Below are 24161 nucleotides of genomic sequence, written 5' to 3'. Positions count from 1 at the left end.
CACCTGACCTTGCTGGCACTCTGATCTCAGACTTCCAGCCTCCATAACCATGAGAAACAGATTTCTGTTGTTTGGAAGCCACTCAGTCTATGGTATTTTCTTATAGCAGCTCCAATGAACTCGGATATCTGTCTGTCTATCTATATGTCTATCTATCTATCATCTATCAATCATTTCCATAGAAAATGTATTATTTTGCTATTGCATACATGATGTTATTACACATATCATTCTAAATCTTGCTTTTTTTAATTTAACATTATAAATCTGATCATATAGTTCATAGAGATCTACCCCATTATTTTTAACTGTTTCATAGTGTTCATTACCATGAATACATTCACTGTTGTGTAACTGTTCCCCCTACTGTGGACACTGATGTTATTTACAGGTTTCTGCTCTAACAGACAATACTGCAATGAATATCCTTGTTCTTTCTTTCATGTACATATGTGTGAGGGCAGAAGCAAAATTGATGGATCACAGGATACAGGCATTTAAATTTTTAATTATTATTTCCCACTTGCCCTCCAATGAACCAGGGTATACATCCATAAGCAGGATATGAGAATACCTGTTTTCCCACACTGTAGTCAATACTTGGTATTACCAAATTTAAAATTTTGCCAATATTATGAGTAAAAATTCTGTTTCATGCTTAATTTTTTATTTTTCTGATTATAAATGGAATTGAGCACTTTTTTTCAAATGACTATCAGCCATTCATATGTTAATTTCCACGAGTTCTCTGTTCATGTCTTTGCCCATTTTTCTATTGGGTTATTTGTATTTTTATATTGAATTGTAAGAATTATATATAAAGCTATTTAACCTTTCTAAGCTCAGTTTACTCAGTAGATAATTATGATTACCTAATAGAATTGTTTTGAGGATTAACTGGGATAAGATATTTAAAACCCTTCATGCAGCGCCTGGCACATAGAAATCCCTCAAGAAATGGTTACTGCTGCTATTGATTATATTTTTATTACCCTGACTTAAAATACTTGGCCCATAAGTCAGTCATACTAAATTTTTCTTAGGCTCCAACTCAAGTGTTCATTCATTTATTCATGCATTATATGAATCTTTAGAGAGCCTTTATGTATCATAGACCATGGTAGGTGCTGGGGATGCATCAGTGAGGCTGATAGACAGTAAGGAAGCCAATACAAAAGTACATGTATAATATTGATTCAGTGGGAAGTGCTTTGAAGCAGGGTAAGGGGATCAAAAGGCCGGGACAGGGTATGCTATTTTAGGTAGGTTGGCCGGGGATGGCCTTTCTTTTTAGCAGAAACCTGTATGAAGCAAGGGAAATCCGTGAGAAGAGCTGGGGGAAGAGCCTTCCAGACAGAAAACAACAAGTGCAGAGGTAATGATGTGGGAATATACTTTTGCCTTTGAGGAACAGTGAGAGTCCAGAAAGATTGGAGCAGAGTGAGTGGACGTGACAGGAGTAGGTCTACGAGTAGCTAGAGACAGGTTCATATCCGACATGGAAGGCCATGGGCAGGACTTTGGATAGTATTCTGAGTGTGATGAAAAACCACAGAAGGGAGGATTGCGAGCAGGGGGGGCTTTGATCTGATTTTCAGTCAAATGAACGACTCTTGGTCTCTATGTTAAGAATAGACTAAAGAAGATGAAAGGGCAGTATATTAGGGCTGCAATAGCAAATTGCCACAAATTAGGTGGCTTAAAACAACAGAAATTTTATTCTTTCACAGTTCTGTAGGCCAGAAGTCCCAAATCAATGTACTGACAGGGCCATGCTCCCTCTGATGGTTCTAGGGAAGAATCTTTCCTTGTTTCTTCTAGCCTTGGTGGCTCCTGGCATTTCTTAGTTTGTGGCACCATAACTCCAGTCTCTACCTCCATCTTCACATGGCCTTTTCTAATCTGTGTCTCTGTGTCCAAATTGCCCTCTCCTTTCTCTTAGAAAGACATCAGTCGTTGGATTTAGGGCACACCCTAGATCCAGGGTGATTTCATTGTGGATCCTTAACTAATCGCATCTGCAAAGACTATTTCCAAATAGAGTACCAACATTCATAGCTACTGGGGGTGGGTGGGTTAGGAATCAAACATATCTTTTTAAGGGACACAATTCAATCCACTACAGCAGTAAGGAACCAAATTAGAATTTTTAAGTGAGCAATGACAGGGCTTATGATAAGGATACATGTATGCAGGTAGTGGGAAGGCAAACTTGGGATATATTTTTAATAGAGAGTTAATGGGGTTTGCTGATGGATTTGATTGGAATGTGGAGAAAGACATCAAGAATGACTCAGGTTTTTTACTTGAGCCCCTGGGTGAATAGTGATATCATTTACTGATCTGGATAGAATAGCAAGTCTTGGGGGACAGGATTATGAAGACTTTTCCCATTCACTCTGATAATATAGCATAGAAGTTAAGAGTAAGGCCTCTGGGGTCAGATAGGCTGGGCTGACAACTGGTGTTGTGCCTTTGGGGCATGTTACTTAATATGCCTGGACCTTGAGATTCCTATCTGCAAAATGGGTATATTAATAATATCTTCCTCATAAGGTTGTTGGGATGATTAAATGTGATTATGTATGTGAGATACTTAAGAGTCAGTGGCAAACAGGCAGCACCCCCTCTATAAATCTTATCTATTCATTTCATTATTTTGAAAAGATTCCACAAGGATACCCAATGTTCCTTCAATTGTGCCATTCTTTGATTCTGGTATTGTTGTGTTGGATTAGGAAGACTGATGTAGCAGTAGCATACAGATTAGGCTGGAGTGGGGAGATATGAAAGCAGAGATCTTACTAAATTGTTCTTTGAGAGATCGTGCTACAGAGGAAACTCTACAAGACTTGGCAAATGATGAACACTGAAAAAAAGATAAAGATGTCTGATTTTGTAACTCTGGAAAGTTGGAACAGAATCATTGACAAAGGTAGGAAAGCCAAAATATAGAGTAGCCTTGGGAGGAGAAAAGACATCTTCAGTTTGAATTGAAGTAATAGCAATCCTAGAAGTTGGGCATCGAGTAGAATCATGCCTGGTATACAGTAAGTGCTCAAAACTTCTGGGTCAGCACTGTCTGATAGAAATATAATGAGTGCCACAAATGTAAGCCATGTGTAATTTAAAATTTTTCTAGCAGTTGCATTTAAAAAAGTAAAGAGAAACAGATGAAACTAATTTTAATTATATATTTTACTTAATGCCAAAATATTATCATGCCAACATGTGGTCAATATAAAAATACCAATTATGTTATATCCTTTCTCTTCATGCTAAGTCTTTGAAATCCAGTACATATTTTATACCTACAGCATATCCCAATTTCGACCAGCTGTCCAGTGGCTGCTGTATTGGACAGTGCAATTCTAGGTGGAGGTGATTGTCAGGTGGTGGATTATAATGACTGAATTTCAGAAGAGAGAGATCAGTTTGGCATCATCTTCATGGAGGAGAAAGCCAGATGACAGGATGGAATTTGTAAGAGAGAGAATGCTAGAGGAAGAGCGAACCCAAGGCAGAATGGGGTAATAATTCATTTTATAAGGGTTTGACTTCCCCATTGGACTGCCTGGCCCCAGAAAAGAGATGAATTAATAATAGTGATTCAATTCATGTTTTCTTATGTTGCCCTTTTGTTTTCTCTACTATTTGCAGGTACCTTGTTTATGTATTTGTCTACTGTCCATCTCCTTCTTACTACAATGTAAGTCTGTTTCATTCATTATTATATTCCCAGAATAGTATCGCTCACACATTAGGGCTCAAAAATACCCGTGGGATAAAAGCCAAGTCTCTGCCTTCAGAGAATTTACAATATGATTGATAAAGTGTTACATAGAGAAAATTAAAGTAGTGATAGATTATTAGAGAATCAGATTCCTAGTATTGCTAATGTGGGGTCCAGGAGTTCAAAAGAGAAAGATTCAAAGGGTTTGAAGTAGCCTAGAAAAACAGAATTGAAATATGGTCTGTGTCTTAAATGGTGGCTAGTCTTTGGACATCTAGAAAAAAAGGGCTTATGCAAAGGTGGGGATGAATATGAACAGTTTAGTTGTAATAGATTCTGGAAAAATGTAAGATATCAAGTTGGAACAGTAGCCACTGAAGTTTTTGAGAAGATGTGCAAAGCAGAATTTTAAGAATGGTATACAGAATGGATCGGAGAAGTGAAAACTGGTAGGCAGTTATCATAATATCCAGAAGGTGATGAGGTTTGGACTGTGGTGATGCTTTTGGGGATAGGCAGGAGGAGAGATATGAGAGATGTCTGAGTAAAGTCCTCAATGAATTTTGTTTTTGGACTAAGTATGCATTGGATTGGCAAATGTGTTGCTAAGGACAACTCCAAGGTTCTGAACTTGGTTGACTGAGTGATGGTGCCATAAACTGAAAGTTCCAAATGGTAAATTCCTTTCAGGGGTGGGGCTGAGAGAGGAAAATGGTTGAAGTCAAAATGATGGAAGATATCCAAGTGGAAATTTCCAGTAAGCCTTCAGATGACTAAGGGATTCAGAGAATGTAGGCTCTTTCCAAATCTTCTGTTCTTTTTGCCTATATAGAAAGTGTTTACTTTATGTGTTTCCCTGTGGCTCTGCTGATTACATTCTTACGTGTGGTTCGAAGCTCCTCTGGCTTCAAACCTGTATTTGTTTTGGGTATGGTTGGAGTAGAGTGCTAATGAGCCCAGGGTCATGGGTTTGGTCCCCAGAAGGGCCAGTTAGTTTCATGGAGAGGAAAATTGTGTTCCGTGGTTCACAGACTTCACCCTTAATCCTGTCTGCTTGTCTCTAAACTATGTAGCGTTGGTCCCAAGGGGGCCTGGCGAGAAAGTGTGAGTGGTTGTGTGCAATCCATTAAAACTACTGGAAGAATGGCTTCAAGTGGGTTTATCTGGGTTGTTTCTTCAAGAAGTTTGTCTTCCTTCCTCCCTCAGTTCATGGGACAGAGATCACACTTTCAGAGATAATATCCTGACCAAATGCACATGGGACTGTCCTGTTGATGGCGACCCACATTCATTTACTTCTTAGGTAAAAAGCAGTGTGCTGATCCAGGAGTATGTGGTTCTTTGGTGCAAGAATCTACGTACAAGTTTTGGAGTATTATCTATTTGACTTTTAGAATTGGCTTATTAATATTGAACACATAAACCCTGGAGAGCATGAACATGCCCCAAAGACTCTAAGCAAACCTTTCACTGACTGATTTTCCTTATCTCATCCGGCTGCTTTTAGCTTGAGGCATACTCTTTCTGGGAAATACAAGTCTACGTTCATAATTCTTGTGATGGTCATGCAAGGATACAGCATAGAATGTGCTGTGTTTAAGAGTGATGGTCTCCATAGAACAGCAGTTGGACAAACCCACAGAAGCCACCTTCCACACAAGCGTAGAATTGCCAGCATTTGCTGGGATAGCGTCTGAAGAGTGTTTCTGTGGATACTGCATTTTCAAAAATCAGTCCTAGAGGTTCTCAAATTGCTCTTCCAGTGACTGATACACCCCTGGGTCCTGCAGGAGCAACCCCAAAGAGAATTTGGAATAATGTAATGTATACATTGAAAGATTAAAAATAAATCCTCACAGCTTAAGAAGGACTTGAAAATAGGTTCACTTTTCTTTCAGGGACATGTTTGCCTCATCAGGGATACTTCTATTATTTGACATTATGGAAAATTTAAAAGGCTGAGGAGTAAGAGGCCAGACCATCAAATATCATTTAATAGCAATTGCTAAGAATAACAGTGATGACTTAGAAGAATATGGTGTGGAACAAATACGACTAAAAGTAAAAGGTGGAATAACTGAAGTTATGTGCTGAGGAAGCCAGTAAAACTGGTTGAAAAATTATTGGTGTTCAGGTTGTGCATAATGACAAACAACTGACTTATTTGCATTGTTTCCTTGAATTAATTAGAATAATTATTTCGGTACTATATAGGGAGGGCCTGAAAATATCATATAAACAGTTAGAAATCATTATATGGAAAATTTGTAGCTCTGCTGGCTGGGCTGGGATGAGGTGAAGAAAGAGGAAGGATTATAGTGACATAGCAAGAAAATGCTGGACTTGAACTTTTATGTTTGCTTTTGTGGCATAAGGATTTTTTAGGCTCAAACAGTACTTTTTCCCTGATTTTGCTAAGTCAGAGTCAAATTAAGGGAAGAGGTGGTCACTTGCTCAGAAAAGTTGGGGCCATGAATCAGAGTGTACGTAGAAAAGAGAAAAGAGTGTACGTAGAAAAGAGTGTGACAAAGCCAATGGAGAGAATTTTGCCTTGGATATCTTAGATCCTTAATGAGTACTCTCATTCCTAATAATAACAATAGAAGTAGTGACAACAACAGTATCATAAACAAGAGCTGAGAAGCAGACCAGTGCAGGACTGTGCCCGTGTTTTCATCTAGCCATAGAGAAACTAAAAAGATGAAAGGGATAAATTAAGACAATGTGATGAGTTTTTCATAAAGCTTAATTTATCAAATTTAAGAAACTGCCCTTTATTCTGAGATTATATCCATGCCATGTTATTAAAATGAATTCCCTTTTAATGACATGATATGATGGGTTTTTTAAAATGTCCTTATTTTAGCCCAATAAAGATTTTGCAACCCTATCTCAATTTCTTGAAAATTCTATTTTTATTTTTAGAAATTTTACAATTTTGAGAAATCTAGAAATTTAGGAACTATTACATGATAATGTTTAATCCTCAAATACCAATATGAGGTAGGTATTGTGGTGGTGGTGGTTGTTGTCATTAATATCATTTTACAAAAGAGGAAGCTGAGCCTCACAGAAGCTGTGTTTGTTTTTGTTTTTTTTTTGCGGTACGTGGGCCTCTCACTGTTGTGGCCTCTCCCGTTGCGGAGCACAGGCTCCGGACGCGCAGGCTCAGCGGCCATGGCTCACGGGCCCAGCCGCTCCGTGGCACGTGGGATCTTCCCGGACCGGGGCACGAACCCGCGTCGCCTGCATCAGCAGGCATACTCTCAACCACTGCACCACCAGGGAAGCCCCAGAAGTTGTTTTAATTTGTCTAAAGAACACAGCCAGAAGTGTCAGAGCCACAACACACACCAACATCTGCTTGATTTCAGCACTCACGCTTCTTACCACTATGTTATTCCTGTGGGTATTAGTTAAGGTCCAGAGAGGGCAGCAGAAACTATTCTAGGTATTTTAAACAGAGGGGATTTAGTACAGGTGATGGAAGAGATGAGTAGCCAAATAAGAGATGGGAGTCAATCCAGAGATTAACAACATCAGGAAGTCACTACCATCCCTAGAACTCGAGAGACACAGAGAGGAAGTAGTGTTCCCATCTGAGAAGAACCATCTGGATGGGTCTAGGTCCACGGAGGGGACAGGGTGCCGCTTCAAGTGGGGGGGCAGGAACAGCAATTACTGCTGAAGATGCTGCTTGAAGCAGAGAGAAAAGGCAGGAATACCCTGGCTTCTACTTTCTTCCTGCCCTCCATTTTTGTTAGTGTCTCCTACAGCCAAGCCTACCTGGAAATCAGAAAAAAAATAGGGGGGGTGGCTGGAAAATGTAGAATGTTGGGAAATGGATATGAGAGCAAACAGATAAACATCCAGTACATTCTAGCATAAATATGTATTTAATTATTTCACTGTATCTTTTATTACTGCAGTGAGGGCTAGAGATACCAGAAGAGACTTTTCAATATTGACTAAGAGAATTTACTTGGCTATAGGAGGGGAATGGAAATGTTTCCATTCCCAAAGCCCTTTGAAGAAGAGAGAGACAGAAAAAATAGGGAGAGAATATTGGTCTTGGAGTAACCTATCTTTGAATATTTTAGGTTTTAGAATGGTGGCTGAATTAGAAGATCTGGGCCAAATAAGGTGGAGAGTACAATACTAGGTACCATTTCTGCCTCTGTTACTGCTGTCTCCTTCTCTCTCTAGGGGAGCGCTTTCTCCATCTCTGTCTGTCTATCTGTCTGTCTCTCTATCACATCTTTTAGACATTTGGGGTTGGGAAAGAGAGTTCCCTGTTTGTGGGGTGGACTGATGGATTCAACCACAGCACTTATATAGAGAAGTTGCCATGAATAGAGACTATGAACCCCCCAAATTTCCGTTTGGAGAGACTCCCACTGTTCCCCCTGGAGTAGGTTGGAGGCTAAGGTGGAGACACTGATTTCAATAAACAAAGTATAGTTAGGAAGTTATGGGACAGTTACTTAATCTTTAACTTTCCTGGTAGTAACCATTAAAATGAGAAACCTCCCTTCTAGGCCACATTTCCAACCTTGCTTGAAATCCAAGGTCAAATTTTACTTTTGATGTACTGATGGTATTGTCTCAAATCCAATTTACATCTGTTTCTGATTTTAGTGATTGCTTTATTCTTTTCAAAATCATCTCATCCCATCACAGGGTGAAGGAAAGAACATTTAGAAACCAGATGTTGTATTAACCATAACCATTATCCTTTATTGGATCCCAAAGAGGTTTAATCTCTATCCATAAACAGGTGAGGAAGATACAAGCTTTCGGCCCAGCTTTACACTTTAAATGCCTCACTGGGAAGAGGGCAAAGGCTCTGCCATCCATCTGGCATTATTACTCAGGCAGGATCATAATTGTTGTGTTCAGCCCTATCAGACCCAAAGCTCCCCTTTTTATAGCAAACATGTTATGATATACCCTTTAATATCCCAAAGTGAAATTCATAGATAATACGCAATTTCAACAAAAATCAAAATGATGCCTGAACTGTAATATAAAGTATAATGAAAACAGTTCATAGTAAAATAACATGCAATACAAGATAGAAATGCTAAGGCCCAACTCTATTGGAAAACATTGGGAAGTGGTCAGCTAATTTACCCCTATGTGGAGAATTATGAACGTGACAGCTACTGATACAGGTGGCGAGTAGAGAGATTCAAATAGGACAATTAGCATTGCTATAAGTGATGTTTTTTCTAGAACAGTGGACAATGCTTGGTAAAGTTCCAAACGAAATAAAGTCCCACCTTTATACTGTGGTATATATACCGACTACAGTGGTAGTCAGTACTACCACTGACTGACAGTGGTAGCATTCCTGGAAAATTCAGCTTATATAAAAATCATGCAAAAATGCTTTGAGTTTATAAACAAATTGGAGTTATATTCTAGGCTTAGGTAATTATAAATAGGTTTATCATCTACATGAAGTGTCTGGAGCTCTAACCTCCGCCCAATAAATACCTTATAACACGCCCCCCCTCAGTCATGGTGATTGACAACTGCAGATGTCCCTGCATGTTTCCAAAATGCCATCTAGGGTTAGAACTGTACCCATTGGGAATCCCTAGAGTGGGATAACTGAGGCCTTTTTGAGGGACAAGGATATAGGAACATGGACTCTGTGAGTCCACATTTTTGTCCGTGGAAGCCTTGCGCTTCAACCACATTCCTTGAGACCACAGTGACTTTGACAAGCTGTCAGGAGAACAATAGGTGTAGTGTTGCCAGAGCTCTTGGCAAGATTCTTTATGATCAACTTCTAGTTTTACTTATGCAGAAATGGTTTATTTCTGGACTGTATAAGGGCTTAAGACATACCCTTTCTCACTGAGATTGACTTACCACTGGGTATTACATATGTGATACGAAGGACTATCACGAAATGACATTGCGATGTGAACAGTAGAGGAATGGCAGTAGGTAAGGTTAAAAGCCCAGTTAGATATATTGATTATTGAGCAGAAATTCAAATTTATCTTAATAATACCATATTCAAAAATATTTTATCACTCAAAGTTAGCTATATTTCTGCTTCTAGCATGTATAACCAAATTTGAACAAGAAGGTGACTGTCGGTACCTGGAATTGTCCTTGTGTCTGGATTGAGGCATGAATGGTGAAGTAGTGAAAACACAGGTTTCATGTCTTCAAACCCAGATTCAAGCCTACCCTGCCTGGCTGTGACCTTCAGTACGTTAAATAATGTCTTTGACCCTCCATTTCTTCATCTGTAAAATAGGGTTCATAGCAGTGCCTGACACATAGGGTTTTCATAAGGACTAATGAGATAACATAGGTGAACCATTTGATATAGTGACTGACTCATGGTAAGTTCTCAGCAAATATTAACCATTGCTGGGGTGGTGGTAATTATCACTCACACAGATCTTACAGGAAGGAAAAATAGCATTTTCAAAAAGAGGCTGTAATGTGGCCTAGATGATCTTAAAGGAAGACAGAATTGCTTAGGGACAGAATTGCTCTTCTGTTTAGCAAAAAACAACTTTCGGCCATATACAATGATAAAAGGTGAGCGGGCCTGCCCCCATCCCCACTACGGGCAAAGCTGTGATGGAGGAAGTAGCAGAATTTTCTTGCCAGTTCTTTCTAGGAGAGAGGATGAAGGGTTGGATAGGAAGTAATTCCTGGGAGAGTATGCAGAAGAGAGGAAGGGAATCTTACTAAGATGAAAGTGATGATTGAGATCTTTCTGCCCTCTTACTTCAACATCCACAAAACCTTTAGTGAAAAGGCTGTCCCCAGGCTAGCCATGAGCTTGCGCACGTGTGCACGCCCTGCTGTTAGAAGCTTTTGGCCCCGGGAGGTCCGATGCAGAGCACAAACAGAACGAGGAGATTAGTCCTCTTGTTGGGCCTAGGGAGAACCATGGATACTTTGAGTGAGTGAAGTTGGGCGTGATGGTGAGCCCTACGTGGGAAAATGATACAGGAAACTTTAGTAATATTATTAGTTCCTTAAAATCAAGTACAAAATCTCATGAGCCTTTTTTACATTTAGGTAGCTTTCCAAATAACTCATGGACAGTTTAAGAAAAGGGAAATAGAATGAGATGCTTTCAAATAACAAGAGGGAAATCACTAATCTTTCCACTTTGTGCTTCCACAAATGCTACTGTGAGTTTGATATTCACAGTATCTATTCAGTAAAGAATTAGAAAGATTTATTGAAACAGAAATTCAGTGTTGAGAGATCACATTCTTATAACATTGCTCGATATTGGGAGTGTATTAAATGCTGCTTGTATATTATGTACCCTACGTGATAGAAAACCTTTTCCCAAATACTTTGTCATGGATTATAACTCACTGTTGGGTTATGGTAAGTGGGGATGGGTTACTTAAACCTGCTTTATTTTTAATGCATCTACTGTACAATTCATACATCTCTTACATAGTTTGTCCAAGTTCTTTGAAACATTTATTTTTAAATATAATCTGTAAATTCTATAAGATATCTCCATTCTGGTGTATGATTAGTTTTATTTTCCGGGTAAGTTTTCATGTTTATTTGTTGCAATGACCTTAATTAATAAAAATGCTACATGACAATAGAATTCTTAAGGAATGACACATTACACCAACATTGTCCAAAAGAACTAATTAATCAAACATGATTCATTTTAATGTAATTACTAAAGAAAGATATATCATTTTATTATGACGCTCTAGCCATACATTTTCAAAATATGCTTATTAAACAGTAAATGTCAGATAATGATTCAGTTAGTTACATCTTTAGAAGTCGTTAGGATTGATATTCCTCTGCCATAAATGAATTGAATAATAATTTCAAATACAATCAGAGTTAATTTAATAAAAAATATGCTTTTGAACTAAGACAGATAAAATCAATGACCAATGATTATTTTCTGGTTTCAAAGTAGCAGGGAAGATTAATTCAGTGTCTGTAACTTTATTTATCACACTTGGCCTAAATGTGATAAAAACAAATGAAGCAAAACACATGATGTAATCCCAGTTTTCACACTTCATTAGCTCTCTCAGCAAAAAAGAGATCTGACATAGTATTTGGGGCCTTTGTATAAACTGAATACAAGCTACATGATGTTTGAAAGGTTTTGATATTTGAATAGACATTTTAATAATACACAGACACAGATAAGAGATGTGAGTAGGTGGCTTGAGGTTTCAGAGTCCCTCCTGCAGTGTGTTTAGCAGCAGGTACAAGATAAATATCCAAACAAAATCAGATTAAGGGATTAACAGTAGTGACTTTGCTATGGGTAGGTGAGTGGGGCCAATGGGTGGTTTGGAAGGGATTTTCGAGTTCTTTTTTCATTTTTCCTACTTTTACATCAGTGCATTTCGGGCAAAAGAAAATGAGTAATGTTTAATTTTTAGATACAGTAGGGCTGGACAATTAAAAAAAGGAATATTCTAAGGATTGTGAAGGTCATTTGGAAGGTGACAGGTGACTCAGCAGGGGTTAAATAGGAGAAACTATCTTAACTTACATTTCAATTGGGCAGTAACATTTGAACTTTTGTGTTCTCTTTTTAAGTTGTTTTTTCTTGAAAGACCTTATCAATGACAGCTGAAGAATGGGGAGAAACGGTGACCGTGTTTAAGATCAACGTGGCATCATAAATTAAGAAGGAACATGTGAAATGTATGCTTTAAAAGAGGCCCCTTTAATTCTAGGGTTTCAGCTTGGTCAGCCCTCTACAAAATTTTGAGGCAGATACTAAATGAACAAGGACTAAGAGGAAAAAAGACAGTTTCAAAAACTCCCTGGGCCTCTGTCTCATCTGTGAGAGGTTTCCTACAAAAAGTATTGTTCCAGATAGGATTTGGTTATTTAAATTTGTATCTTTATCCTGTACCATACGCACTTAAAGCTCAGACAGTCTTCTCATCTCCTTTTTTTTTTTTAAATAGAAATCACACAAAAAAGATATCTATGTGTCAGTTTCTAATACCTAACAGGAAAGTCTTTTAGAATATTAACATAGCAATAAGCAAATATGTACTATAGGATTAAACACTAGCATTGAAAACAAACAAACAAACCAAAAACAAAGAATCAACAAAATTTTCCTCTTGTTTTTGCCCCTTCAGATTCTGGACTTTATGAGCATTGCAGGAGAGGGGCATAAAGAATCGCGCTTAGTTTATTTTAAAATTTCAAAATAAATGATGCCATAATGATGCATAAATCAGATTTATCTTTCGAAAACATTGATGGGAAAGCCCAGGTGATTTGAGTGGGAATGCTCTTTCTTATGAAGAGAACCAAATAGGATCTGTCTCTAATAAATTAGTACAATCTTTTAAGATTAAAAATAGCAAAAACGTTTTAAATAGTCTGATTATAGCTTCAACAAGTCAAACATACATTTCTATCTAGCCTATAGTTTTAAAGAGTCTATGTGGGTTTAACTTATCATCCCTCATTCCAATATAAAAAAAGAAGAAAAAGAACAAGTCATTTTTGAACATTAAGATATTCATAAAGACTGTATAAAGTAAAAAACAAAACAAAACAAAAACAAAAAAATCTTCACAGATTGTTAGCCATCTCTTTCAACGGTTTCTCATAAATTCTTCTCTTTCCTTATCAGTAGATAACCCCCATCTCAGAAGGAAATACTTGCCAACACTTCCCAATGAGATCAGTGATTGCTTTTTATGAGAGCTACTGCTCTTTGAGATGTTTAGGTGAAGGGAGAATATCTTCTATAAACCAGTAAACTCCAAAGAATTACTCAAGGGGGATGTGGCAGAAGCTATTTTTAGAAGGTGAATCTATGCATTTTCCTTTTTGTTTTTATTTTCTCCACTTGCTGAATATCTGTTTTAGAGCAGAGAGCGCGCGCACACACAGGCACACACACGCGCACACATGCGCGCACACACAGTCAATGAGTAACTTAATCATCTTTTCAGTTCTGCCATTTGCCTATAAGGTCTTTTTTTCTTTCCCATTTATACTCCATGCTCTTGAATCAAGGTGTTCATATTGGATAATATATTGCTAATTTTATTGAGTTTGAGAGCCAACAAAATAATGGAGCCTTCTAACTTAAAAAAATTTCCTTCTTCTGCCCTTGCACCCCCAAACTCACAATTTGGTGAACAGTACACTACTTGTGAGTGATATAAAGTTGAAAGTGGTGGTGACTAGACCTAATGCTATTTTCTTAAGCCATCTATCTAAAGAATTGTTTTTTTCATACTTTAAAAAAATATGTCTATGCTTTCTTTTTTTTTCTTTTTTTCTTTTTTTTTTTTTTTAGTCAAGTACTTTCTTAAAGAAACAATAGCACCACATTGGCATAGCTGGCCAAACAATAAATGGGAAAGCAAAATGTGCTACATCTTCCATTTTAAGCATTCTCCCAAGTGCATAAACTAATAACAGAAACCCTGAAGTCATAGTGCATGAGATGGTTTCATCTACACAAACACTGACATTCCAAGGAGGGGAAGGATTCTCAAGGGAGGCCAGGCTTTTTTTTTTTTTTTAAAGATTTTTCAAGGAAGTGATTTCTTCTCAGTATCCATTGGACTCTTAATCATCAGGCAGTGTGGCAGTGAACCAGGAGGAGTGTGTATTAGAGTGTGTGTGTGTGTGTGTGTGTGTGTGTGTGTGTGTGTGTGTAGGGTGGGTATTGGGAGAGTTTTTCTTTATCTCTAGAAGAGTGGATTCTGATGGAAAGATGCTTTAACTTTTTCAGTGGAGCTTCCTCATCTTAAAATGTTCGAATAATACAATTATACTATTTGGGGAAGTGGGAATGGAAATTTGACCTAGGTATTCAGTGTTGTCAATTAAACTGGAAATCAACCCATAAATTAAAAGCTCATTCTTACCAGTATTTATAGCTCTTTCATAAACGTCTTGATATTGCCTCATCTCAAAATTCTAAAGCAAAGCTTATAAAGTTTTGAGTTGTAAGATTTTATGTGCTTCCTTCTGTCAGTACCAGGTCGTTCTGCTGTAGAATGGAGTTGACAGCAATTTGTCTTCTAGTTTTAAATCATTTGAAGATAAGATAATGGGTTAGTATAATTAGTTAATTTTTAATTAGCTAATTTATGATACAGTTGGAAAGGACTATGTACTAGAAAAAGTTAAGAAGGGTAATATGACTTCACATATTTAAGCTTTCCTCACTGGGGTATTTTTTGCTGTGAACGGAATTATTAAGTGAATCAAATAAGTCATAGACACTCTTAGAATTACCGGATTCAACTATGTCTGGAAACTTACAGGTCTGCAGAAGGTTGCATGTAAAGCATTGTTCATAGTAATTTTAAAAGGTACACACTAGGAATAAGAAATAAAAATCAGAGTGCCATTTTGGGAAAATGGGTCTAGCATCTCATTCCATAGAACCCATATGTCTAGAAGACAGATGAAGGGCAAAATTACCTATGGTTTCTTTTACATCTGTCCACAGTGATCGGAACATAGCTCTGCATGCCAGGGGTGCTAAATTCAAATAACACTGTGGACTAAGGTTAAAATACTAGTTGGCTGACCAGAGGTGTCCATTAAATAGGCTTTCTTTTTGCATATGTTCGGAGATCCAGGAAATCTTGTTTTTTTCTGGCCTCTGAACCTTGAGGTGAACCAGTGGGATGAAGACTAAAGATGTTATTTTTGTTTTGCATGTACACTCTCCAAGAATAAAAGGGATATAGTTTGCATGGAATAATCAAGCCTGGTTGCTTTTCACCAAAAAGTTCTAAGGCAGATAAAAAGATCTGAATGATGGATGATTCATTGTTTTAATAAGAAAATCTTGATATGTAGACAGGAAATATTTTCTAGGTCAGCATGGACCTGTCCTCATCATTGGATTTTCTTGATACCAGTTTACAGTTGAATGGATAAGACACATCCACAGAGGACTAGAGGCCACTCTTCTAAGCAGACATGAGGGAAAATTTCTAGCTGTGAAGGAAATGTTTGTCTTTCAACTAGCAACTCTAGTCAAGCATACTTTAACCAAAAATATATGTATATATCAGTATCTCCAAGGATAAGAACAAAATTCATTAAAGAAAGTAAATTTGTGACATTTTATTAGTTATTATTTCAATATTTGAAATCTTGGGACTTTTTTTAGATTACTTGAAAAGCGGAAAGAACTGTTTTTCAAAATGAATAGAGTATCATTTATAATATTAAAAGAAGTATTATTAGGTTATTAGTAACTTCCCGGCAGAGTCAGTAAGTGCTAGCAAATGGAATAATCATCCTTTCGCTGATAGAAATCTTTGTTTTTCTCCTTTTTTCTTTTCCTCTCTTTTCACTTTGTATTCATAAATCCAAATGCAGAATTCAAAATCAAATTGCAGATCAAATGTTTCTAGGTTATTTTGAAGTGTTTTAAAAGAGATTGAGCTGTTAGCTTTTAACAACTAGTTAGTTGGATAGCTTCACTGACAAGAACTGGCATGTCAGGAGCATTCAGCTTATCAATTTTCTAGCTATGCTGTGAATGAGTTGTTCATAGAATTCCTTGCATCCCAGCAACTCAAGGGCTCTGATCTTGACGCCCTCATAGCAACTCAGGATAAAAATCTGGAGCTTTATCTTTTTAATCCTCATACCACCCCTGTGAGGTAGGTAGATGACATATTGCCCCCATTTTGCAGATGAGGAAACTGAGGCACAGAGAGGTGAAGTGACTTGCCCAAGGTCACAGAGTGGTGAGTCCGTGACAGAGTCGGCAGATGTTTGTTTCTTCAGCGAGAATAAGAAACCAGGACTGTTAAAATTCCTAGCCTTCTGCTTCTTCTACTCCTCTCTGGACTCGCCAATCAAATTTGCATCAGTGGACTTTGTGTCTTATTTCTTCTGGAAGGCGTAATTGGGGAACTTTTCTTTCCCAAATGGTTAAATTTTGAGTACCCTTCCCCTCTGTGTCACCTTTGGCTCCAGGCTTCCTCTTTTAATTTGCTTTCACCTTTTACCGTTTTGGCCAGACTCTTTCATATAACAAACTACAAAATAGCACCATTGTACTAAAAAAACAGAGTTTTACATACTGTTTGATACATCCTGTATTATTGACATGCTAAATTTACATAGTGCTTTATATGGAAAAAATAAAAAGAGAGAAGTACTGATTAGGTCGCACACTCACTCATCATTTGAAGGAACCATTCAGAGTTTGAGACTTTCTATGCTTAAAACATATGCCTAAAATGATTGGCCTCAAAGTTGCAACTACTTGCAATTTTTTTTAGCAAGATGTGGAAATAATAAAGCTTTGTGTCTAAAATAAATGCATCCAACTTATGTTTGGTACAAATGCCACAGATGGAACCTTGTGGGTTAAAAATTGGTGTTCTATTTGACTGCTTGCTGCTGCTATTGAGGAGGCCAAATTTGGCAAATAAAAAGGTGATGAAGGGGGGAGGGGGATAGACGAACAAGATTACCAGACACTGTAAAACAAACAGCCTGTGTTGCGTAGAAAGAAGTGCAAATAAAAAAAATTAATAAACCACTTAGATAAGGCTGCTGAATGAATGTCTCTAGCAGCCAAGATTCAGAGACAAATGTAGTGCAACTGGATCTATATAACACCCATGCATTTGTGGCTCTTGAGAGGCAGGGACTAAGATCTCTATATATATTTTCTCTATAGAACATTATTGATAAAGGATCAACAGCAATCTACCAACTCCAGGACCATTTTGCAAGGTGCAAAGCTTTTAACAATCACTCCTAAAGACATTGTTGGAATGTTTACTTGCGTATTTCATTGGGGGGAATGCCCATCTTTTGAAATGTTATCAAACTTATTTTTTTTGGTAGGTCTTCTGGTGTTTAACAGGTAACTCGTGCAGAGCAAAGGATCCTGCCAGTGGCATGTCATTCTTCACTCTTCAGGAAGGTCTTCCTACATTCTGTAGTTCTTGCTTCCTGCACTCCCTCTACTTGTGTTCTTCAAATGTACTTCCTAAAAATAAGGGAGAAAAAGTGACATTACTTTGATGAAGTTTTTTGTATCCTACCTATCTATTTCTAACATTGGGTCTCAACCTTTCATATCTATGCCTCACCACTCAACTTAACAGACAGCTTGGGCCAAGTTTTTCTGAGAAAGACATATAGGTAGATGGGCCTGTAGTTTTTAGTTTAGCCAAACCTCACTTAGGCTTCTATTTATCCTTGATGGCATGGGAACCACAGATTGCTTTATAATTACACAAAAATGTGTTTTTATTCATCAGCTACTATCACAGATTCCTTGACAGGAAGGAGAGCCTTTAAAATTCAGTCTTCTGGACTGGAACATCTTTTCCTAGTGAGGAAAAAAATCACATTTTGGGACCATCCTCTGTTGTTTTATTGCATTTTGTTCTGTTTTAGTTTTTGTAAAAAGGAGCTACTTCTTTTTCATTTTTTCTTTATCTCCTTTGGAGAGAGGCAGAGCTTTAGAAGATTGGGAATTTTTGTAGTTGATTTAGAATCTATAAAGTCACAGACATTCTAAGCTGTGCTCAAATCCAGCTCTTCCATTTTCTAGCTATGTGAACTTGTGCAAGTGACAATCTCTTGTGTTTCAATTTCATCCATAAACTAGGATAATAATAGTTTCTACATTGTAGGATTAAGGATTAAAGAATTAGAACATAAAAGCACTTATAATAGGCCTGGCACGTGGTAGGCACTATGTAAGTATTACCGATCGTTATTTACTCTTATTATTATGATTTCATCTTTATTGGAAAGTAACCATTCTTGGATTAAAAATTCTGGATTCCTTGCTTTGGTGCTACCATTCACCTATCAACAAGCAATTCTGTTATCCAAGGAATATTGAGTTTTGCTTAGAAGCCCTATGATAGTAGGGAGTTGTCTCTGCTCACTGTTACAGCCCCATGTCTAGAGCAGTGCCCAGAACATTTCAGGTGCTCCATAAATAGCTATAGAATGAATTGAATGAATGAATGAATATATTGGACCTCTGATAATGTGAAGAATCAAGTCATTATACTTTTTCTGTAATTATTATTTTATCCTTGAATATACCCAAAGAGCAACATTAATTTAGACAAATAAGATGTAAAATAAAATCTGGGAGGAAATAACATTTGCATGCATAAACATCAGGTGCTGCTTGTCTTGATTTCACTTCTAGTCAGGAGGCCCTTAGAGAAGGATGTAGTAGATAATTATTGGTACAGAGTGAGGTTCAAGGATTCAGTGTCCTTTTTCCTGGGAACATTTTCCATCAAGACCAAAACCAAGAATTCTCACCATGGTGACTGGAATCTCCAAATTCTTCCTTCTGGCCAAGGAAATGATCAATCACCCAATCCTTGTTAGAAGTTTAGAGATCATTGTAAGGGACCTTGGCGATCACTTAGCCCTGAGAACTGGAGAGGGTAAGAAGGTGGGGCAGTATCAACTACCAGTCCCTGGAAATTGTACCTGTTCACGAAGACCCATAGGGATTTGATAATTTTTCTTACACATGTTTTTCAGCTCTACCTGGGACATTAGAGTTATCACCAAGACCTTTATAAAAGCAAGTTAGCACTATGTAAGTTGATGGTCAAAATATCTTGTACCTACTGAATAGAAGGAAGATCATTGTGTAAAAATGTTTATTAAAATATCTAGCTCAGTGACCACTGAAAAAAACTTTGTGGCGAGAAATTGGGCATTTGTATAGGATAGCTTGAAATGCTGTCATTTAAAATCCTGCCACTTTCCCCCCAAATATCGTACAACTTCTACCAAGTTCACTTAACACGCATTTGTTGCTCTGCTGTTAAGCTAACAGTAAAGTTTGTATTCCTTCCCAATCTTACCTTTTAATCTGCTTCCTTAAAGGAGTTCTCCAGAAAATGGAAGAAAGACATATGGGGCTACAGAGTAGAGACACTATTGTCCCAAACTCCTTGAAGCATTCCTGTTCAGTTCTCAGTAGACCCTGCTGATTGTATATGGCTCATCAAAACCCCACAATCGCTATTATTAAGGACACTATCAGTCTATCAAACTAGTAACCAAATTTACCAACAGGTCTAAAAATACCCTAACTTGGGTTTTACCTCTTTTTCTGTTTAAGAGGCATGCCAGCTTAGAAAAAGAAGATTTTTAAGAATCTGGATAAAGCCCCAACTAGGAAAATGCTCCAGAATGAGATGGTAAAAAGTAAAAAGAAAGCACATGAGGTATTTAATCTCCAGTCTTCCTCTCAAGCCAAATTAATCTCAGATTTCCAGAAGAAAAAATTCAGGTATCTTCTGTGCTTCCCTCTTCAAATTCATGAGGGCTGTAGCAAAAAGGATTGGGGTTAGCTTGGCCAACCATATAGATCTTATTCTTCTCCCCAACAGAGAGATTCTTTTTCCCTCAAAGCAGAAGTGTAAAGTGCAAAGTCTGAGTGGAGGGATCTTCTGGCCTATTTCTTCTGGGTCTGTTTCGGCATCGCAGCAAAGTCATGGGCAGAAACTCACTCGATAAAGCTGACACTGCTCCAAGCAGCATGGTTCCCATGCACACAGGCGTACGGTGGAGGCCATTCAAAACCAGCTGGGATGTCGTCTGGTTTGCATTGGCTCTCTTCCCGGGCTCTCACATGTGACTTCTTTGTTGCAGACAATGACAGTGACAAAACAAAAGCACTCAGGGATTTAGTCTCAGTTGCATCTGTTGCTTTGCTCATTGTCTTAATTTAATGACGTGGGCCACCTGACAATGGGTGGCAAGTGGAGGCATGTTAGAAGCAGCCGTCGGAGCTGGCACCCACCTTCAACGCACTTCTTGAAGGGGTTAGGAAACTGTCCCACATTCAGCCAAGCAAAAACGTTTCACTTCAACAGCTTGTCCAAGACAAACAAACCAGCTGAAACTGTTTCTAGTATGTAACTAGACAGATTTTTGAAAGGAAAACAGTAGTGAGTAAATACTGTTTCCTATTGACACCAGAGAAGGTAAAATTATTTACAAAAAAAATGCTGGTCCTTTAGCTCACTGGGGTTGGTTGAGGAAATATACCCTCTGAAGGAAGGGTTAACCAACTCACGAGGAAATAGGTTTGATAGGGGTTAATTTGTGATATACTTTATTACACAGTGTGTACTGTACACAGGTATTTAGGAAGCTGGAAAATACCCTGAAGGGGTCATTCATATTCCCCCTTATCTCTTAGCACATCCTAGCTCTTGGTTTTTTCCAAAGGAAAGCTATCCACAAACTTTTGGACTAAGACTGCTGAGAGCTAATGACAATGGCAATACTAGTAATCTTGATTAAAATTTGCACACACTTTACAGTTTACACAGTAGTCAGTGAACCCTCCCAACAATTGCCATTGTGAGATGATGTTGTTTGCATCTGTCTCATTCACAATCTGAGGCTCCCTAAGATTTAATGACTTGCTTGAGGTCCCATAGGAACAAATCAATAGACCTAGAACTAATAGTAAAATAATTTATTATTTTAATAAAAGAATAACAATTCTATCACTTGAACATTTGTATGTTCTGGACACTGTATTATAAGGTGCTAATTGTATACATTCTCTTATTTAATTCTCATAGTTCTCTTGGAGATGGGTACTAGTGCCTTGCCCATTTTACCTTTATGGCATCTGAAGCTTATAAAAGCTAAACAACTTTCCTAGTTTCTGACAGTGAAGACGTGACCACGGTTGGAATTTGTATCAGTCCCTTCTGATCCTGGAGCTCACCAGTTAGCCACTCTGCCATACTGCCTCTCTAAGAGATAAGACAATATCTGGTGCCTCAAAATCCAATTCTCTTTCCAGTAACGATAACTGATAATGTCATGAGCTGCCCATGATCCCAAATGGTGGTAGATGCTGGTTTGGAGGGTAAGGCAAGACTCTAGGGAAGTGGATGCCCTCCCTTATCACATGTGAGCTGACTCCTGTTTTTATGGTTAGTGATAGAGGTCTAGTAGCACAGCATTCATTTAACAAAAGCTAACCCTGTGGATGTTATAAGCCCTTACTTTCTCCCTGCCTATCTTTATGAGATTTTGCCCAAGGGACAGAATCTAAAAGAAGGATGATAATAGGCCCTTTACATTTTAGGGAGGGAGCAGTGATGTTTTCAGTAGACTCTGTTTCCATCTCCACCCACTGCAAACAAGTTAGGTATTGTATGACATAAACTCTAAGAAAAGACTGGCACCGTATAAAAAAGGCTAGGCAAATACCGTCCATCATGGAATGTTAGCAGCCTACTGTACAGCATAAAGTTCTAACTGAGCATTGACCTTCTCCTTAACAGGGCAAAATGGAAAAAAGAAAGAGCAGTGTATGGTTGAAGAGATGGCCCAGATGTCAGCTCTTTACCTGTTGAAAAGGATGTGCTCTAGCTATTTTTCTGGCTTGGTCTGGAGACACGTGAAATTGTAGAGGATGATTTAGATGTCTCAACATCAACTTTGATGTCTTGTTATTTTGGGGGATTACAAGTTCAAATTCCAGGAGAGTGAGGTCAGTCTTTCATCTCTGGGAGCCAAGCAGAGTGAGTGTCATGCAATCAACTCAGTGCTTTGGGATGTGACTTTTAAAACCAAAGGACAAAGTGCACTTTTCAAGAGATGTATGCTCCTGGTGGAGTAACTGCCTCTTTAACAAAGTGAGAGATGTATAGTCTGGGCACAGTGTTGGTCTGCTCAGCCTCTTATTTACTTATTTTTTTCTGGAAAGACCTCATCCTATCTTTTATGTGGTTATAGTGGGAATGCACAGTTTTTCCAATATGATTGTCTCCTCTGGCCATAGTGGATGGGCCTGGCATGCCCCTCCCATAGCCCAAGAAGAGTATGGTGGGGAAACCAAGGCAGACCCAATTTCTGGGAAACACAAGATTCTTTTAATGGCCAGCTTTGGCTCCAGGGCTCCTCAGTGGCTTTGCTGAACTTTGCTTAGACTGTTCAGCAGTCTAGGATGCTTCCACCCAACTGTCTCTCTTCCTCTGCTTCATTGGGGTCAGACTTGCATTGCATTCTGATGGCTTGTTCAGGCTTCCCTGATCCTCTCCTATTGCTTTTCACACGGGCATTTCCCCTAATGAAATCCTTGCTCCTTTAACCCAGTCTCATTTATGTTTCTCGGAGGTCCTGGACTTACATACCTAAGCTCCCAGCTCCCAGCACAGAATTGTGTGACCTTTGACAATCACTACATTCTTCTCTCCTTCTGTTTCCTGTTTTGTAAAATGAAAGGATGGGGTAAGAGCACCCACCTCATAATGTTATGATTGCATGTGATCGCCCTTACACATTTACCTGGCAGAGTTGTATGCAAGAGAGCCTACTGTTTCAAGGGCCCTTGGTTTAGATCTATTTTGTGAACTTGATGGCAACACCAGTCTGTTCCGGCTTCTGTGCTGTCAGAATACACTCTGGGTCTACCTTTGTTAGAGCATTGATGTGCCGTGGGATAAATTATGTAAGTGTTCACTTCCCCACTAACAAGTAAGCTCCTTGAGGGCAGGTAGCATTGTTCCTGCACCTCTGTCTCCTCCCTGGATGCATGTTGCTTTGAGCAAAGTGGCAAACCAGGAAATGCTTGTTAAATTGATTTAAATCCCCTGCAGGAGTGGTGGGATAGAGTTCAGGTCATAGCAAGCCTTGCATGGCTTCCTACTTCCTGCTGTGCACAGAGCCCACCCGGTCTCAGAACTTACAACTGGCAGGTTGCAGTACAGTAATATATCAGTGAAGAAATGCAGAAGAGAGAGCACAATGCATGATTAAAACGCTAGAGTCTGTCCTGAGTTTGGATTCTGGTCTGACCACTTGTTAGGGCAAGATCTTGGCAAGACATTTAGCTGCTCTTAGCCCAAGTTTTCTAATCTGTGCAATGCGGGTAATTATAGCATTTACCGCACAGGCTAACACTGAAGATTGAATGAGGTGATTCGTGATAGTGCTTACCACAGAGCATATGCCTAATAAATAACAGCTATTATTATTGCCTTTTAAAAAATAGTTACTGTTGTCAAAGCACACCCCATGCTTGGGTGCTGCCCTTTCTCTGGCTGGTGAAAGAGTAGTTATTTACTGGGTGCCCAGGGCTCCCTTGAGTGCTGGGATAGCAGATGTATAGCTCTTTTTTCTAGTGACTGGTACATCCCTAGGAATCGCCAGGTTTAGGGAGTGTATTTATCCCATAATTATTCACAGATTATTCTGTCTTGGCAACTTTCTTATTTTTCAAAGGATACCACCTGACTCTGTTTCAAGTATTTCTATCTGTGATGTAAGAAATCACTACCAGCAGAAACTAACACACCATTGTAAAGCAATTATACTCCAATAAAGATGTTTAAAAAAAAAATAATAAATGCAATTCCAAGCGTATAACTTACTCAAAAAAAAAAAAAAAAAAAAAAAA

The 24161-nt window shown here is 38.4% G+C and overlaps 1 protein-coding gene across 5 annotated transcripts in view; it reads right to left on the bottom strand.

The window, feature by feature from the left end:
- IGF1 (insulin like growth factor 1) overlaps positions 1-24161 on the bottom strand; it is a 145630-nt gene that overhangs the window by 58662 nt on the left and 62807 nt on the right. For 2 of the 5 annotated variants that reach the window (XM_024732199.1, XM_024732196.1), the window contains one exon: positions 14426-17732. The exons of 1 other annotated variant lie outside the window; for it this stretch is intronic. In XM_024732199.1, coding sequence (XP_024587967.1) covers positions 17673-17732 — 60 coding nt within the window. In that variant the 3' untranslated portion in view covers positions 14426-17672. Of the gene's footprint in view, positions 1-14425; positions 17733-24161 lie in introns of those variants that run through there. 2 more of the 5 variants (XM_024732197.1, XM_024732198.1) reach the window with 1 other exon arrangement.

The sequence above is a fragment of the Neophocaena asiaeorientalis genome, unplaced genomic scaffold (genome assembly GCF_003031525.2).
Source record: "Neophocaena asiaeorientalis asiaeorientalis breed wild unplaced genomic scaffold, Neophocaena_asiaeorientalis_V1.1 scaffold418, whole genome shotgun sequence".
In the NCBI taxonomy this organism is placed as follows: Eukaryota; Metazoa; Chordata; class Mammalia; order Artiodactyla; family Phocoenidae; genus Neophocaena; species Neophocaena asiaeorientalis.
This window is presented reverse-complemented; position numbering and strand designations above follow the sequence as displayed.